Raw genomic sequence first — 18,662 nt, forward strand, 5'->3', positions numbered from 1 at the left:
TAAACATCAGTTCAGAGTATCTCTCTTATAATGTCTCTACTGCTACAGAGGTCCTCACCTAGCAGAGACCAAGGATACCACATCTGGTTTCATTTAAGTTGAACCCAAAATGTGTTCTGTCTTTAAAGAAAGTATCATCAAGAGAAAGACAATAAGCTGCCTAGTTTGTTCGAAATACACCGTAGTATAATATTATATCACATTTTTTATATCTAGTTTTTCGTGTGTAAGTGAAAACCTGTCCTGCTACCTTGATCAGATTTTTACTGCACTACAAACTTCTAGTATGATTAAAAAGAACAAAGAAAACACAATGAATATAAACAGAATATAATGCTTTTCCCTTAAAAGTAAATTAAGAGAGTGAACTACTGTGTTGGAGTGCTTCTGGTTTACTATATAATTTACACGTGAGCCTTAAACTTCCAGTTTATGAAATGGCTCTTGCTGAGCATGCAAATAATTTCACCTCTCTGCCCTGTCCTCACTTTCTTATATCTTTGTTCCATGAAGTTGGGACATATTAATGATATTTTTTCCTGTAAAATTCAGTAATTCTTCCTTTAGCTAACAGTACCAATGTGTGTCAAAGTGTACAGCAACAGCTTGTTTGTTTGCTCGTTTTTGTTGAGCTCTTTGAAATGTTGCTTTCAAAATCAACTTGCTCTTTTAATTCTTGCTCCTCTGCGCTAGAGCGAGCTAAACGAGGAAGTACCAAGACATCAGTTTTATTGGGAAAGTAAAGCATCAGCTGGAAGGTCCGCCGGGCTGTGGAATATGAAAAATGAACTTGCTTGATAGTATTTTGTATTAAATTGCATATCACATTTAAGTACCTAATAATTAAAGGTACCCACTTTAAAGACTGCCTATTTTATGACAGGCTGAAAACATATTGTCATATCTTCTACAGGAAAGTGATGCTTTTTTGTTCCTCATCATGAAATGTATTTAATTATTAGCATGGATTATTGATATCGGTAATTTACGATTTAATATCACTCAGCTCCTTAACAACTTTAAAAACTTTTTTCCCTTCTGGTGGTGCACTGACTGCCCTCCAGAGGTCCACACGTCTGATTGGAATTGCAGTTCTTGCTTCATTTTTTCTCTGTGTCTTTCTGCTGTGGAATATTCCACTGCCTTCCTCTCCGCGCTCTGCCTGATGGTGTTAATGACTAGTTGCAGAAACGAAACAAAGCAGCAGCCAGTGTGACTCACACCAGGCTCTAGTGGCATAATGTGAAGAGCTCATCTAAGTACATTTCAATATGATGGAAATCAGCAGCTTCCCAACGCAGCTCTGATCACACAGATGAGCTCTTCTTGCTTGCACAGATAAGCCTGCTGCAGACTAAAAATGGACACTCGATTGGCAAAATAAGAGTTCACAGAGATCAATATCTAATTATAGCCCTAAAAGATGGTATTCAGTGATGGCAATGTGTTGTGTGGCCAAGGCAGTTTAGTTTATAAAAGTGGCAGCATCTTAATATGATTCTAAGAACAAGACCGTTTGAAAAAAGGTTGTATAAAATCTCTTTCCATTTGAAGGTGTTTTTCCATTTGAGGGAGTGCTTTGCATGTGAAATCGTTCAGTCAGTTTAAGTGACAACTGTGAGAGTGTGACTGTGAAATGTAGCAGCAGCCAGATGCAGTGTCATTGCATTTATTCAAGTGCACTCCTATTCATCACTTCTCGCCCATCTCCCTTCTTTCACCATCAGTGTAGCAGTTTGAGTTGCCATTACCTCCTAAAATGAAAAGGCTTTCAGCACAGTCTGTGCCTGTCCTGCTTATGTCCCTTGCTAGTATCCATGAGCTGACCTCTTGTTCCATCTTTCCCTTGTGCTTCTCAGACCTGATCCAGGCCACCCAAGAAACCAACGTGAACGTCCCCCAGATGGCCGACACGCTGATAGAGAGGGCCGGCAATGCCAGCTGGGTGGTGGTTTTCAAAGCCCTGATCACCACACACCACCTTATGGTGCATGGCAATGAGGTGAGATCACAATACACACAAACTTAGTTTCCACTTTGAGTCTTTTTGTGGCCATTAATGTGGGTTTAGCCCCCAGCAGAGACAACTGAGGCCTGTAGTTGTTCAGGAATAGCCTTGTTTATGTATACAAGGTTTGGTTTTGATCTCAGTTCATTCAGCAATATAAAGACATAACAACAGGTAAAATCTGCAACAGTTATGTTGTTCCTTGTGAAAATGTAACCAGAAAAGACGAATCAGTAGTTTTCTTATTTCTGCCAGCCTAGTGAACTGATATTTTCATTTTTTTTGTGTGTGAATAGTTTTAAACTTTAGGTGTGAATCTACACATTGATCCACTCCAGAGAAAAAGATGCACAGTGCGTGCAGTACTTTCTGACAGCTCTATAAGGTGTCTATAGGCCTCAAGTGGCCAAAATAAATGGAAGTTCAAATCTCTTTAAGGGGAACTGAAAGAGAAAACGGGATTTTACAGGTTTAACAAAGATGAAAGTTACAGTCAAGGGAGTAACATTGTGAAAGAAACTGCACAGAGGCAATGAAAATCTGTTTGCCACCGTATATGTTCAGACAGACAAAAAAACTCTGTGAATATGAGGATGAATTGGCTCGGTAAATGTAATGTTTGGCTTTTTTGTGCTGTCGAGTCATCCAGATATCACTATTGTCCATTATTATTGTCATGTGTACATATCTCTGTGAATATCAACAGCCTGCATAAAGTTTAGTTTGTGCTTTTCTTTGTATATATATGAGGGGGTAGATGTTGACAGGTGTTAGACTTCTACCTGCTCTTGGACTTAATACATTTATTTACATCACCATGAGTTTGTGTATGTCTGATGCCAAAAATCATTGCTGTATTTTGTTTCGTGCTTGATTTTTATTTGTTTGTTGGAAATTTAACTACAGTGAGAGCACTAGCATTTCTTCACCTATGGCCGTGGATGTTCCTACTCCCGACCATAAAGAAAGAGAAACAGCAAAACATAATCCCATTCATTCAATGGCAGTTGTGCTTTAGCCAAGGGACTGGCCTGGCCCTGACCCCCTGACCCAAATGTTGTCCTGACACATGAAGAAAGCCGAAGGCTCTGAATAGGGAACTCGTAGAAGTAAACAGCAGATGACACAAAGCAGAGAGAGAAATACTGATACACAAATATTCTTCAGAAAAGCAAACACACTGGCTAATTGGGGAATAAGCCATTACTTTCTCTGCCCTAACTTTTCCTATTTATTATTATGAGGTGGGGGAGTGCATTTCCCGGCAGGAGCTGACAAGAAGCAGATGAGATTTAGCAACAGGAAGATAACAGCATTGACCCTTGCAGTCCCCACAGCAGGTGTCAGAAGAAAGGACAAGTGTAATTGCTTTACCATGGGCCACAATGGGATGCTGTGGCCCTGCACACACATCTTTTAATAACCGATCTCAGTGTGTACATGAATTTTTTTCCCCATGTTTTTACTCTAATCTGCCTGATGTGGACGTGAATGTGGGCACAAGAATTCTGTATGATTTAATAGTAAATTTTGCCTTACGGAAACTAGTTGTTCTGAATAACCAGGTTAAAAAAAACATAAAACACAAAATAAAGGTGAAATCCAAATATCTTTTTTTCTAGACTTGGTTAACTTCACATTTTCAGTTATTTTCATTTTGTTTGAGCCTCAACACATACAATAAGCTCTTTCAGGCCACAATTGCTGGCCATCTGCAAGCTGCTTTACAACCCACTTCCACCCAGCTTCTCCTTTCATGGTTTATTTGACTTGATTGATGCCTTATCTGCAGTCATTGATGCCTCCTTTGACTTTCCATGGGAGCACATAAAAAAGAGGGAGATCCAAGAGCAGATACAGCTTACTTTGTTATTTTCATCCAAAGCATTCAATCTTCTTTAAATTATAGTTTCAGGCACAGAAAAGCCCCCCAAAACCCCAAAACCCAAACCAAAACAAAAATCTTTGTTTACTTGGGGACTAGATTATTTGTTGGGTATAATATTGCTTTTTTGCACATTTACAGCATTTTAGAAAGCCTTAGAAAGCCTTTCTGAGCAGATTTCTCTTTATTACAGTAAACTTTATTTCCCAGCGCTCTCCTTGATATTCACACCCTCCCACTCATAAAGCTGCAGCACTGCTCCTTCAATGCTTGATTTTCTATTCAAGAAAATCAGAAAACTATAGAGTCACACCTTTTATGTCTATTCTCCACAATGGGTTCAGAGGGCCTTACTGTATCTGTACTGAACAGCTCCTTAGAGATTCAACCATCTGTTTAAAATGATAATCAGCTATAGAATAAACAGCGAATATGCCATGTGTTCATTACTGAAGTCTCTTAGGATGATTCGCTAACCTTATGTGTGCATCTTTTCCTGCAGAGATTCCTCCAGTTCCTGGCATCTAGAAACACCTTGTTCAACCTCAGCAACTTCCTGGACAGAACTGGCTCCCATGGTGGGTGGTGTTCCCTTCCCTCTGTCCAATTTCTGACACACCTGCCCATGTTCCCTAACTTTAAGTAATCCTGGATCCCACCACTAATTGATTCAGCCCATTTCTGCATCTCTATTAGCTCAGTTTAGGATATTTGAAGATACAAAAGCAAGCAGCAGCAACACTTCCAGTAAAGCCTGTTCCTTTCAGTCAATTTTGTTCCAGTGAAGTTATTTCTGTCTTTTTGTGATGAATTGTGGGTCCAAAAGCTGTTCTTATGAGCATTTTGCCTGCTAGTTGAACTACATAATGTGGAAAGCCATTTTTAAGACTATTTAAAATCTAAATTAGTTTAGCAGTAGGATTATGGTAATCTGGGTTTACCGAGGTAAGCACTGTTATTGTGATTCTACACTGACAAAATCCCCATTAAATTTATCCCTTTAAAAGTGATTTAGGAAGGTTAAGTCAGAAGCTCTGTACTACTCTTTTGGTTAGCTGTCTTTGCTTGTAATCAAAATGAGACTAGCTTTCAGACTTTTAGTCCTGCACAAAGTAAAGCTCATCAGCTGCTGACACTAGCGCAAAATTCTTTGTAGTACAAATACAAAGTTTAGCTTTAGATAGGGTTAGGGATATATAAAGCTAATGCTAAGTGCTAAGTTTAGCTTAGCATAACTAACGGCGCAAGCTTTGTAAAACTAAAACTGGTCTTTTTTACACATTTTATATCATTTTGTTTCTTATTAGAGATGAAATATAATTACATAAGAGATAAAAACTTACATGCATCCAATTTCTATAAAACCATAAAAAAATACAAATATTCAACTGCAAATCACATGAAGAGGAAATGGAAAAGTAAAACTCTTAACTCTGTATATTGAAATAAGCATTATTTATAGACCAAGGGCAGACTTGACTTTCCCTGGATCATCTTTGTTAAACATTAAATCTATGACTTGGCTAACCAAGCCACAGTCAGAAGCTTTTATTTAAGTATTTTCTATAGAAGCCTATGTGAGGCCTAGCACCTGCCATTAGTTTTAACAAGATACCTCCGGCCTATTATGAGTAGTTTTTGAATCATAAGCCCCTTAAGAGATCAGTTATCCTTCGTTTTGAAATACATGTTAAATATGTTAAATAATGTTGTAATTGCTAGTTGGTCTTCTCTTTAAATTTTACAGTCATGCTAACTTTTCCTTGCTGTTTACAGCCATTACGCTAGCCCAAGCTAACATCTCTTAGCTTCACTTTTATAATTTGCATACAGACATGTAGGTTGAATGAAGATTGAAGCGACAGGCATTATTTAGCTAATTCTAGCATAACTGGAAGTGTGTGGAAAAAGCTAGTCAGACTTTGGTGTCATTTTTGATATATACAACCTTTCAACACTTTGCTAATGTCTTTCTTGCACTGGGAGCTGTGCATGTGGATACTTTATGTGTGTTTTGTCCTCAGGCCTCGACATGTCCACATTTATCAGACGCTACAGCCGCTATCTCAACGAGAAGGCCTTCGCCTACAGACAGATGTCTTTTGACTTTGGCCGTGTCAAGAAAGGGTGCAGTATCTATTTCTCTTTCTCATATGGCCTTGCTGCATGATTAATTCAGCTCTATTATTGACTTTTCATCTTTTAACATGCTTTTCTTACCCAAGATCAGAAATATACACCTTATGCAAGTTGCTGTCCATATCAGTCAGAATAGCACATATCCCAAAGCCACAAAGCTCATGTTTATGAGCAGGATTGGCTCCATCACCTCCAGCCTGGCACTGAACCAAGTGCATTACTTTACTGGCATGTAGAGATGAATACAGAGAGGGGTAACACTCATGCTTATGGATGGGACAGCTCTATGTAGCTGGCAGTCACAAGGTCCCTCTAGCTAGATAAACTGGCACTGAGAAATAGACTTCAGAATAAAGACAAAATAGAGATGAGACACAATGGCGGATACTTGTGTGTGACAGGTTCAGAGACTGGATTCATTTCAGTGGTTAGTAGACCATGTCTTCCCCAATTATCAAGGGAGTCGGGGTTGTTCATAGTAGCTATCTCCCCAAGCTCTGTTTTACAGAGCTGCTGCTTAAACCTCACAATTTCCATTTCTTTCTGTCTCAGAGCTGAGGGTGTGATGAGGACCATGTCAGTAGAGAAGCTGCTGAAAGGAATGCCTACTCTGCAGAGCCAGATCGACGCGCTGCTGGAATTTGATGTGAGTGACACTCGCTAATAGGCGACAATGTCACACTGCAAGGCATCCTGACATTGCCCTAGAGATACTGAACGGCTTTAACGAAACTGTGTACTGTAGCAGCATCTGTGAAGAAGTGATATATGATATGAGGCCACATTGTTTGGAGTCATAGTTTAGCTTTACATCTAACATTAGAAGGGTAAAGACCTACCAGACGACAACATGTCCACTACAAAACTGAACATGGAGGCACATCCACTCGTACGAAACGAGTAAACCTGATTGTGTGCCGGGTAACTTGCCAGACCATTTTGAAGAAGGATATCAAACTTTTATCAAGTATACATATTAATTTGACTATGTTAAATGAAGACGTTGATCATAGGAAACTTTTTACGAAGATTTTGACTTCAGATATATTTGTCCCCTCAGGTGCATCCAAAGGATCTCAACAATGGAGTGATAAATGCCTGCTTTCTCCTACTCTTCAAAGATCTGATCAAGTTATATGCCTGCTATAACGACGGCATCATCAACCTGTTAGGTAAAGAGTCACCCCTGAACTTTACCGGTATGCGTCGGTATTTACATCAGTTTCTTGATGGGTGAGCTGATGGATTTCGTTTCTAACACTACTCCTGAAAGAAAAAATGGGTGGCAAATACTTTTTGTCTGTGGACACTTTTGGATATGTATACCGCAGAGTGATAAGAAAAGCTTTGGGTGAAATTTAGGGGGATAGGGTGTCACATTTCAACTTCTTTTCTTTCTAGAAAAATTTTTTCAAATGAAGAGAAGCCAGTGTAAAGATGGGCTTGAGATCTACAAGCGGTTCCTGACAAGAATGACTCGGGTTTCCGAATTCTTCAAAATTGCTGAGGTAACCTTCTGAGCACCAGGTGTCACTGATTGGCTGGTAGCTGAAGCACATTCTGGCAGTTGTTGTCTTACATTTTGCTTCTTTCTTTTAAAGGAAGTGGGAATAGACAAAAATGACATACCTGAGCTCACTAAGGTAAGACTGTCAAATTTGAGTTTTTTGTCCATTTTGGGAGATATATGATATTGTTTTAGACTACAAGCTAACAGACTAACCAACAGTGGCGTGGTCTTTCTAACTATATTGCATGTAATGTGAATGTCTAAAGCAACTATTTGTTTTTCCTGCTGTGTCCACCACAACTGCTCCCACTTTACAACAATCAGAAATCGACAAACAGGAACCACACAACCGCCACACAACCAATAAGCTGTGTTCATTTGTTGATTGACGGTCCCCGTGGCTCCCCTTCTGTTTTCACTTTCAGAGATGCAGATCGATCATTCGGGCTGAGAGTGTGAGTAGTGAGCAGTGCACAGAGCTAGCTTTGGGAGCAAACAGCTTAGGGAAAGTAACCATTTAAACTCTCATTGAGTGCACTGAATTGAAGCACACTGCACAGTGAGTGCAGGCCCAGCAGACATACACCAGGCGCTCTGACAAAGTGGGATGATGTGACTAGAAGAGCCAGCTGGATGTAAGCTAGGACATGCTGAGCAATGCTGCTGATCAGGTGGCTGATATTAGCACAGCTAGTCTTCGTTCAACAACTGTATAAAACAGAGCAGATTGTTATCCTCAGACTGTGCTGCAGTTTCCATGACAGCTATAGAGTCACATGATTAATTTTTTCCTAATCTGATTCCTGATTTATTTATAATAAGCAATCCCCAGGATGAGAAACCTAATTTTCCAGCTGTTTCCTGAATCAGTTGCATTTTTTTAAGCTCTGTTCTGCTGTGGAAACTCTGTGGCTAAGGTTGTTCCTTTCAGACATGGCAGTATGGATGCCTTGCATGAAAAGTGTGCTGCAGTGCTGTCTGATTAATTGTAAGCTTGTCAGGTCATTGCTGAGCAAGTTGCAAAAAACATTTGAACTGAAACAGAACACCTTTATCTGGAGATACAGGTTGGATGGCTGTGAAATATATCAGTTCTCATAAGAGTTAAAAGAAGTTATCGTGTTAGCTTTAACCTCCTGTTTCTGCATTTCAGGTACTGTCTGTTTACATAGAGTTAGCTGAGAATTTCAAAACCAGTGTCATGTCTGTGTGCTAAAAATGAGGCGTTTCTTATGTGCTTCTTCTCATTCCTAGAAAGATGGAATTAAATTAGTTTTACTATTTTTAATAAAGACAAAAAAGAGCAGGTTGTGTTTTTCTGGTGAAATATTTAATAGATAGACCAGTATTTAGGCTAAGCTAAAGAAGAGCTTCCTAGCACCAGCTTCATATTTATCTACACCTGAAACATTGAAAAACATCGTCATTAAATGTTTCAATGTTGTATTTTCCTCAGGTTTTTTCTTATTAATCTGTACACTATGTTACGTTCTTCTATTGTCCCTCAATTAAAAATGTAGTCAGTTGTTTCTTTTATTTTATTTAATAGAAAAAAAGTATTATTGTACTCAGAAATATACATTGATTTGTGTGTAATTACATCTTCCAACAAACTCACAAACTTATAATTAAGTCAGGTAAAATACATAGTAGTATGCGTCAGTTTGTGCAAGCTGCCATGGTGTCCAGCCATCCTAAATCCAGTGGCCGAGATGGACATCGTTGTTCCGCCAAGTCATGTTTTATTTATGTGGCCACATATATTGTAGAATAAGAGAACTCGTTGGTGTTCGTGTAAAGGAAAGAGATGACATGACCGGCATCTGGATAAAATGTGATTCTCTTCATCCTGACCTCAAACCTTGGAACACACGGAAATGTGCATAGACATATTTTTTTCCTGATATTGTTGCAATTACTGATTGTCGGCAGATTAGAGTTGTAACCCTCCTGTCTCTGGACAGCTGACAAGAGCTGGCTAAACAACAACAACAGTTGGTTATAACTTAACATTGTGCCAACTAATGTTAGGCTCGAGTGTCTTAAAAATCACACTTTCCCTCTAATGAACAGTTTGATTGTATTTGCACATCATATGAGATTTTTTTTTTTTTGTCCAACAATATTAGGTCCACTCGAAATACAATTTCACTGGTGTCGGCTAACAGCAGCTGGCAGCAGCTAAGAGAAACTAACAGCAGCAAAAACTGCTTACTGACTCAATGGTCGTGTCCAAATTCTTGAGGCCGCATTTGTAGACCGATTATGTCACAGCGACACGCCGAAGGCTGTCCAAATTCGTAGACTCCTTCCGAATGCAGCCGACAAATGCGTCCTCCTTTTCCCCGAATTTGAAGGATGGGTCGGGTGTATCCTTCGTGGCCCACCATATCCCAGAATTCATAGCGCGGCCCAGCCAACTCCAGTTTCAATGCAATGGCGGCTGCTACTAAGTTTTAATATTACTCTTATTAATCTTTCTGGGTCACAAAATAAACTTTTAACATATTTTCAGGCGAGAATGTGGGTGTGTAAACTTCAAATATCTGCTCGGTTTATCAAGATATCACATATTTGCAAAAGTGCTCCGATGTTTTTGGCGACGTCTGTTATCCACCAGCTCGATAGCTAGCCGGGAGCTCAACGGTCACTAGAGCCGCCGAGTACGGCAAATTCCCAGCACATCATTTTCAGATCACCGCGGTCTTTCGCTACTCAGGTTAAACGTAATATATAAGTCACTTAGATAACTCAAAAATGTTATTGTTTGGCTTTTATCAGTGTTTTATTTGTTCGTGAGTAAATCCGTTTGGCTGGGATTAAAGTTATTAGATTAGATTAGATCAAATAAAACTTTATTAATCCCCCGGTGGGTTTTCACACAGCTGAATAAACGTCAAACAGATTACTGATTAAACAGAAGTGTGAGATGGTCGAGAATTTACACCAGTGTCTGGTTAAATTTTGGATAGCAAGGAGCAGACGGCCGAGTTTATTAAACTCCACTGAGACAGCGGTGACGCAAATCTGAAGGCTAGACCGTCCAATTTCACAGCCGTTTACTTCTGGCCTACCTGACCTTCTGAGGATCCGGCCCACGTAGACCGCGAAGGCCGGGTCCTCAGTGGGATGCACCCCATGAATTTGGACACGACCACTGACTCCTATCACTAACACCGGCTAATGGCAGCTAACAGTGGCTAACAGCAGTGTTCACCAACAGAAAAGTTCAAGATATCATCAACAACTCACCCCAGTACTGCTGCCATCAGTCAGAAGTGAGCTTCTCTGTCTCATCGACTCACATGAGACCCCTTTCACAAAGTTTTATGGCTTCCTCCAGAGCAAATAAATATAGAGACAGAGACGCATATTGCCAGCTGAGGTAAACAGCCGAGTGACAGCCTACACTTGCTACAGATGATTGACGGCCAGAGTTGTTTTACCTACAGCGGCCACTGTAGGAAGTTTTATGCACTTAAATTGGGAGGGGTAAGAAAACCGAATTCAGTTGACTGCAATCTGCAGTCTAGTGGCATCTAGTGGTAATTTTTACACAATAACTTATGAATGAAGTGTGGGAAGCATATAAACATGGTGTTCTAGTAACATCTGGCCCCAACATGGCATGCTTGTGTTCTGCCTATAGAGAAATTCTTTATTCTTTGCTTCCTTTGGGTTGGATTTCTTGACTTTTCTGACAGTGCCATTCAGATGGTGGCCATATTGTAATATGAGGAAAATCTGATACAGAGTTAAGAGTCCAGACACTGCGACTAACTCATAACAACTTATGACTGTTTCTGAGGGGGAGAAAAGAAAACTAAACAAATATCTTTGTGTTAGTTTGATAAAATAATCTATAAATATTAAATGGTACTAGATCAGCTGTCCAAATTGCCACAGTTTCCTTTACCAGCCACTGTGAAAAGCTATCAGCAATAAATTGCCATAACAGCATCACTGATCATTACAGACAGTAAATTCATCTCAGAATATGGTGATAAAATGCAGTTGATGAGTGCAGGAGAAAAAACTATCAGTCTTCCAGAGCCTTGAAACCTTTATTTCAGTCTCGAATACAGATTTCTATTCTCATCCCTTCTAGGAGGATTTACATCAGCACAAACAAGACAGAATAATTTTAGCATTGACTAACTTTAGAGCTGTGTTGTTATGTCATCACTCATGCACACTTTGTGTTGTTGTTTTTTTTGTTAGAGCAGCAAGTAGATGTAGAAATTATCCTTCCAGTGATGGCAGTGTGATTCAGAAGCTTTTCGTATTGGCTTCCTAAAACAAGAGCCATTATTGCATTTGTCTAAGCTTTGCAGTAATGGAGTTAAACAGTTAAAAATGTCCTCTGCACAGAGAACAGTTTGTACTGGGTGGTGAGGACAGACACTTTAAAGTCCCAGGGTGATAATGATCTATCTATTCCTCTCAGTGTCAAGACAAAATTATCTGCCTTGTAAGTCTTCAGTTTTAAAAGGGAGCTATAAATAAACAGACCCAGAAAACTGTGCAGAGAATTAAAGAAAGTGTTATAAGAAGAACAAAAAACTTTTGCTGAGATTCTTAAGAATTTTTCTAAATATCATACTATCCTTCTTACTGCACATTATTAGGTGATTATGTTGAGTTTAGCTTGATTGAGCATGCAGCTTTGCATCGTGGCTGTTATTAGCATGAAGATAAAGCTTCTGCTTCTGTATCTGCTCTATTCTGAATGTGGTGTCCTAGCGCTTGTGTAACAATTATTGTTTATTGTCCATTTTAGTATGTGTAATGCTATGAAAGTTTTTTAGCCACTCCTTATTTCTTTATTGTTTACTTCCAAGGACCCAGCGATTTTTCTTTGGACATTGGCTGCTTTTTTACTCATTTTCAGTTCGGTCTTTGTACGGGACTTTTGTTTGTTTGTTTTTGTTATGTTTTGCTTTTTGTTAAGGCACCTAATACTGATCTGATGAAAATCCAATTTATGGTATTGAATAGTGGTGTGTCCCCAGAAAGAAACAGTTTTCAATGATATATTTAGGCATTTTGTTACTAGCAGCTTTTACTAAAACACAGTTTGTTGTGATTTCTTTAGTTGTATAAAAGCAACATAGTTTTACCAGCATAAGCATTCCCATTTTTACACCAACAAGCTGACTCCCAAAGAGCTATTAGCCAAGAACTTTATATATTATGATATTTTGGTACCCTCAGACTTTAATGCACTATGTAATACCAATGGGAAAGCGTCTGATTGTCAACAGCTTCACTTTCCAGTGTGACAGTGATCCCAAACACACTGCCAATGCAGTACCTGAAAAACACATAATAAAACACTATCAATCATGGATTGGTCTCCTCAGATTTAGGACCTCAGCATTACTGAAGCAGCGTCAGATCATCTTGAAAGAGCACAGAACAATGAGTGAGTGCTTAGATTCCATTAAAGTTTGGATGGCTGACAACTACCTCCAACTCCCAGCTACCCATTGAATTCAGAGTCCACTTCAAGATACTGGTACTGACTTATAGAGCTCTTCATGGACAAGCTCCTGCCTACATCATTGAACTTCTACAGCCCTATGTCCCTAGCAGGTCTCTTAGGTCATGTAATCAGGGTCTACTTGACATTCATCATACAAGGCTGAGAACTAAGGGAGACAGAGCTTTTGCCACGTTTGCTCCCAGACTGTGGAACTCTCTCCCACTGAGCTTAAGATCTCTGGACTCAGTAGCTTCTTTTAAAAAACAACTAAAACACATTGTTTTAGAATTGCATTTTGTTAACTGTTGTCTGTTTTGTTTTATACTTTGTTATCCTTGTGTGAAGCACTTAGTGATCTTTTATCTAGAAAGGTGCTCTATAAATGAAGTTTTAATAAAGTTTACTTACTTACAAAAGGCAGCCAACATCCAAAGAAGAGCTTTGAATACACTTCAAGAAACCTGGAGAACTATTGTGGAAGAAAGCATGCCTAAATCTGTGTCCACTGTGAAAGCAATTTGCATCAACTTGGTGACCACAGAAGGTCAATTAAAGTACTGTATATCAAACACCAAAGATCATTTTACAATGTTGTGAGGGTTAAAAAAAGAAAAGAAAATGGATGTAAAGTCCCAATAGACAACCAGCACAGGGCAGAGCTGTGTATTTGTGCCAGAATATTTTTTTATACATTATAAAAAATATATTTTGGATAGCAACAGTTTTACATTTGTCATTTTTCCTTACCGGTTTGTATGTTTTTATCGTAAAAAATGTCCATTTCTAAAAGAAGAAAAAAAAGGAGAACAAGTTGGCACTCCAAAAGAACATGTTTCTTTTATGGATTTAATTAAGTGCTGGACGAATGAGCCAGTCAGGATATTTTGCAGCCCTAATGTGTTAAAACTCAAGTCACAGTTAAGGCAATGTGTCAGTCTAAGGTTCACTTTGGAGCGGTGCATTCAGAGATGTAGGAAAATGAAAATAGAGTGAGGTGTTCCAAGAGTCAGTGCTGCTGAGTCAATGTTGATTAGATTAGACAGAGAAAATAAAACTGAGCAGGGAGGACAATTATCAGAGCATCAGGCAGGAATACGAGAAGGCAGAACAGCCATCAGGATATTAGCCAGTCTGCAGCCTATCAGCGTATTAGAAAAAAGGCACTTAAGTAATCTCCTCAGCTGCTGTCCTTCTATTTTATAGCCACCATGAAGAAGCCCTTGTTAAAGAGGCATTCGCACAATCCAAATGTGATCCATAAATTACCCTGTGTACCCTGGTCTGTTCTTATGCCTTTCTGTCTAACTGTACTCAACATGCTGTCTGTGTTTGAGTAATTAGCAGCCCCTCTCTGTGTATTTGTCTGCAGGCCCCCGAAAGCCTTCTGGCGTCTCTGGAGACCCACCTCAACACTTTGGAGGGGAAGAAACCGTAAGCAGATCGAACAAAACACCTATTTAGTGTTTTGTTTTTTGTTTTTTTTAACCCTTAACAGCAATGTTTTTTTGCAGGGGTTTTGCTCATCTGTAGTAAAACTCACTAATACTTCTCCAACATGTCATTTCTTCTTATCTTTACACAACTCAGAGAGGATAAGTAAGTGATCTCTGTCCATGAGAGTAGGACTTGTAAATGTTATTTCACCACCATCATTGTTTTCCCTTATTCATCAGCGTTTTGCCTTATTCAGGTTATACATTATTTTTATATTATTACTCAGTGATTCAATAGACACAGCATCTGAATATCCTGCATCTTTCAGAGTCCCAAACCATTTGGAGCGATGACAGGCCTTGCCTTTTAGCACATGTCATCACTAACCTAACACCTTTGTATCATCCTACTGTAGAGTCAGCCCCAACTTTTACAAAGCTTCAGTCACATGTCAGTCATTACTTTCTATGTGTAATGTCAAAATAAAAAAGCTTTGTTCAAGTGGCGCTGGGGCCAAGAAGTCGTAACTCATCAGTGCAGCATGGATCCATTAATTGAAGATGCTTGCTTAATGGATTTGCTTTGAAATGCTTCCTGCCTGAAAACGACAAAGTGATATTTAAGCCGTCACTTTGCCTCCTGTCTCAGTAGCAGCCATTAGCTTTCACTGTGTACAGCGTTAAACTCGTTAACTCATGTGCTGTTGTTGTTCTTGCAGGTCGCCCACAAAGGTAAGCTATGCTTCATGATAATCACAATGTAGCGTTGATAACAGGACTCTGTATTTATGTGTGACATCTTTCAGAGTCAAAATACAGTTATTGAGAACTTGACTCAAGGGCTTCACCCTTACCACTTTTTACTTTAGATGGGTAGTGATTTATTGTGAATTCATGTGTTTAGAAAGCTGTTGAATCACATCAGTTTACATGAATATGTTGGTCATCGTCTAACGGGGGTTGTCCTCTGTGGCAGGATGCTACTGCTAACAATAGCATGCCGGCAGCAGCAGCAGCTGCTGCGCCAGCCAAGCCCGCGCCTCCCGCTGCTGTCGGCGGGCCTCCAGCCCGCCCCGTGCCGCCTGCCAAGCCCCCTCCACCCTCTGTCACTCCCACTGCACCAGTCCCCACCACTGCCAGCAAGTAAGAATTACTCATCAATATAACAGATTGTTGCAACTTATCTGCATCGATACCACATTATAAATGGATTCCTCTGTCAACACACGCTTTATTTCTTTTCCCCTGTGTTCAGTGCACTTGATGATGGGTTCCTCTTGGATCTAGATCCCATGTCCTCCTCATCAGCAGGGGGTACTGCAGCGGCTTCCTCCACAACTGGATGGGGAGGTGAGGTCATTTTGATATACCAAATGAAATGTTTGAAACTCCTGTCGTTTTCTGATTTGAGTACAAGCTGATATTCCCACATTTTTAGACACTGATTGTTGATTTAGCAGCTTTGATTGACTGATTGATTAGCTAAAATCTTAAAAAAGGGGGCCTTATAAATGAATGGCTACAAAGATATCATGCTAAATGTTGTTAGAGACATGTCTGACCCCAGAGTAGTCCCACAACCCATTCAATCATGCTGCATTTCATTTACCTCGGAAGTTGGATGTCAGAGCTGGGAGTGATGTCACTCCCAAGTTGGGTGCATTCAAGTCATAAAAGCAAGGAGAAGAAGGATTTGTTTTACTATTTAGGAGGTGGAGGCAGCCATACATAATTAGAAAGCAACACAATAATCGTTTTTCGTGCACTTTAAATTAGTGGTGCATCAAGTTCATAGATAGAGCTGGGTCAGTGCACTGTATATGGCTTATTTAACCAGTCACAAAGACACAGTGGCGGCACAGATTAGAATTTTTATTACCGTTTACGTGCACTGCGGCCATTTTGGATTAATTTCCCAAAGATCAAGTGTTTTGGGGAAATTATGTTTAACATAAAAAAAAACATTTCGTACTCGAAATTTCGAGTTATTAACTCAAAATTTTGAGAAAAGTAGCTCAAAATTTTAACTTTTCTCAAAATTTTGAGTTAATAACTCAAAATTTGGAGAAAATAACTTGAAATTTCGAGTTATGGATACTTTTTTTTTTGTTTGTTTTTTTTGTTAGTGGCAGAAACGGGCTTCCATACATATCAGATTGCTTGTCCAATACAGAACAATACAGACTCACATGGCACTGTTTGAAGGCTGGATTTTGAATTCTTAGGATAGTCAGTGTAGATCCTGATACAGTGTTCAAATCAACTGGATTCATCATTTTCAGGCAAAAAGTCAGCATCCCTACAAGCTAATGATCCAGTAGGTAAACAATCAGAACCCTGGTATTATAGAGTGTTATGAATTAAACTGTGAGATCAGCTTATTATTTCTAACATACTCAGCTTATTTACTTATATATCAGACAGATCAACATCAATCTTTTTCACTGTGAGAAAAACTTATGCACACAGAGGAAAGAAAATTTAGATCAGATCTTATGAACAGGGATTTTTTTCAATATAGTTTATCATTTTGGACATCTAACAAGATAATATATTTTAGTTAGGAACTTACTCTTTCCAAGACAAAAAAGGGAAAAAAAATGCACAAAAGACGGAATTTATTTAAATAGAAAATGGAAAGAAGGGAAGATTCAATTAAACTGTTTATCGGGTGTTAATGTCACGGAAACGGTTGTAACCGCCACTTTGCCCAGTGCGTCTTGGCTTCAGATATAACCATTTGTTACTGCTGTGAAAAGTTTCGGTTAGCTCAACATGCCAAAAGTTGTAGCTTATGTTAGACCAGACCTCCTGAAGTGTAAACTACCGTATAACTCTTGTCCTACAGCCTTACGCCCAGCTCTTTAACATGCTATTATGTTTAGTTTAACAGACTCACACTGTCACATTATGGTCGCTCAGCTGTTACAGAGCCTTCAGTATTCGGAGGAGAGTTTTAGTGATATTTAATGACCTTAACTTAATGTACTTCAGTGAAAGAGCATATTTTACACACTTACATCAAGTTCTTCAATAAATCTGATGTTTTTTAATGTTTCAGTTACTAAACTACTCGCTGCCTGCTTTACTTAAATTATTTGCACCATTTTTAAAATTACACAGTGTGGTGAGGTCACTGCTGAGTGATTTTTATTGCCAAAATAGAATGAATGAAAACCAAGAAGGAGAAAGAAGAAACTGAACGGAAAAACCTGCCTGTATGCTTCGGCTGGCAGCAGCATCATTTATTTATAGTTTGTAATAAATGTGCAGAAACAAACATAAAAAAACCTCTTTTACTCTTCTTAAACTTTTACTGAAAATCATTGGCTTTAGCAGGAAGAGAAATGGGACTCTCCTCTTTAACATTGTGAAACTTCTTGTGGTTTTAATCGCAATTATAACGATTTGTTTTCTACATTTCCTCTGATACCTTATCCGTGGCTGTGGTCCAGCCTTAGCCTTTTTAAAGCCTCAGTTATATTAATGACCCTTTCACTCAATTGGATTTGCTTTTGTCCCATCTCTGCTTTTCTGGCTTTTCCTGTAAAAGGTTGGAAGCTCTCAAATTAACCAAAAAAATCATTACTTGGAGCATCTGCATAATTTAAAAGTATATCTCTTTTTTAACTCAGTCATTCACTGTCTCTGACCTCTCTCTCTTTGTTTTTGTTTGTGCTGTCTCGAAGATCTCTTGGGTAAGTACTCTGTTGACAGCGTCGCCTGCAGGCATCCACTGTTCAACTTGTCTCTCAACCTGCAGTTCTGAATTTTCTTTTTGTTTAAACTTTTCACTCACTTTGACGCTGCCGTCTCGCTCCTTCTTCCCTATTTTCTCTCCTGCTGTTTCTTCCTCTCTTTTGGGGGTTGTGACTGGGTCGTGGCGTTCGGATTGCGGGGTTTATCTGCGTAGCGACTCCGGCCGCTACCGACGGAGCCTCTGAATCTCTCCTGGCAAAGAAAGAGCCTGCTGATGCCAATGCTGCGGCTGCTGCTGCCCCCGTGGCTGCCCCGCCCATAGCCCCTGCTCGTTCCACCACTGCTGCGGCTGCGCAGGCGCCCACCTCGCTGCCCATCTCTGCTCCTGCCTCCACCACCTCAGCCGCAGACATCGACCTTTTCGGAGGTCAGTGTAGGTGGAGGGTAGGATGCAGACGCGGCCTGCCTGCTTTTCTGCAATGAGCCCATTCATTGTTTAGTTA

At 39.6% G+C, this 18,662-nt stretch overlaps 1 protein-coding gene across 9 annotated transcripts in view; it reads left to right on the plus strand.

Moving 5' to 3' along the window:
• Positions 1-18,662, plus strand: part of snap91a (synaptosome associated protein 91a) — a 55,687-nt gene that overhangs the window by 19,828 nt on the left and 17,197 nt on the right. For 8 of the 9 annotated variants that reach the window (XM_005472565.4, XM_013276503.3, XM_013276502.3 and 5 more), the window contains 14 exons: positions 1,860-2,002; positions 4,396-4,471; positions 5,918-6,020; positions 6,585-6,678; positions 7,093-7,204; positions 7,434-7,540; positions 7,634-7,675; positions 14,397-14,458; positions 14,615-14,623; positions 15,180-15,192; positions 15,437-15,603; positions 15,716-15,810; positions 18,150-18,158; positions 18,374-18,586. In XM_005472565.4, coding sequence (XP_005472622.1) covers positions 1,860-2,002; positions 4,396-4,471; positions 5,918-6,020; positions 6,585-6,678; positions 7,093-7,204; positions 7,434-7,540; positions 7,634-7,675; positions 14,397-14,458; positions 14,615-14,623; positions 15,180-15,192; positions 15,437-15,603; positions 15,716-15,810; positions 18,150-18,158; positions 18,374-18,586 — 1,245 coding nt within the window. The remainder of the gene's footprint in view (positions 1-1,859; positions 2,003-4,395; positions 4,472-5,917; positions 6,021-6,584; positions 6,679-7,092; positions 7,205-7,433; positions 7,541-7,633; positions 7,676-14,396; positions 14,459-14,614; positions 14,624-15,179; positions 15,193-15,436; positions 15,604-15,715; positions 15,811-18,149; positions 18,159-18,373; positions 18,587-18,662) is intronic. The other variant, XM_013276501.3, reaches the window with a different exon arrangement.

Source organism: Oreochromis niloticus, linkage group LG11 (genome assembly GCF_001858045.2).
Source record: "Oreochromis niloticus isolate F11D_XX linkage group LG11, O_niloticus_UMD_NMBU, whole genome shotgun sequence".
Lineage (NCBI taxonomy): Eukaryota > Metazoa > Chordata > Actinopteri > Cichliformes > Cichlidae > Oreochromis > Oreochromis niloticus.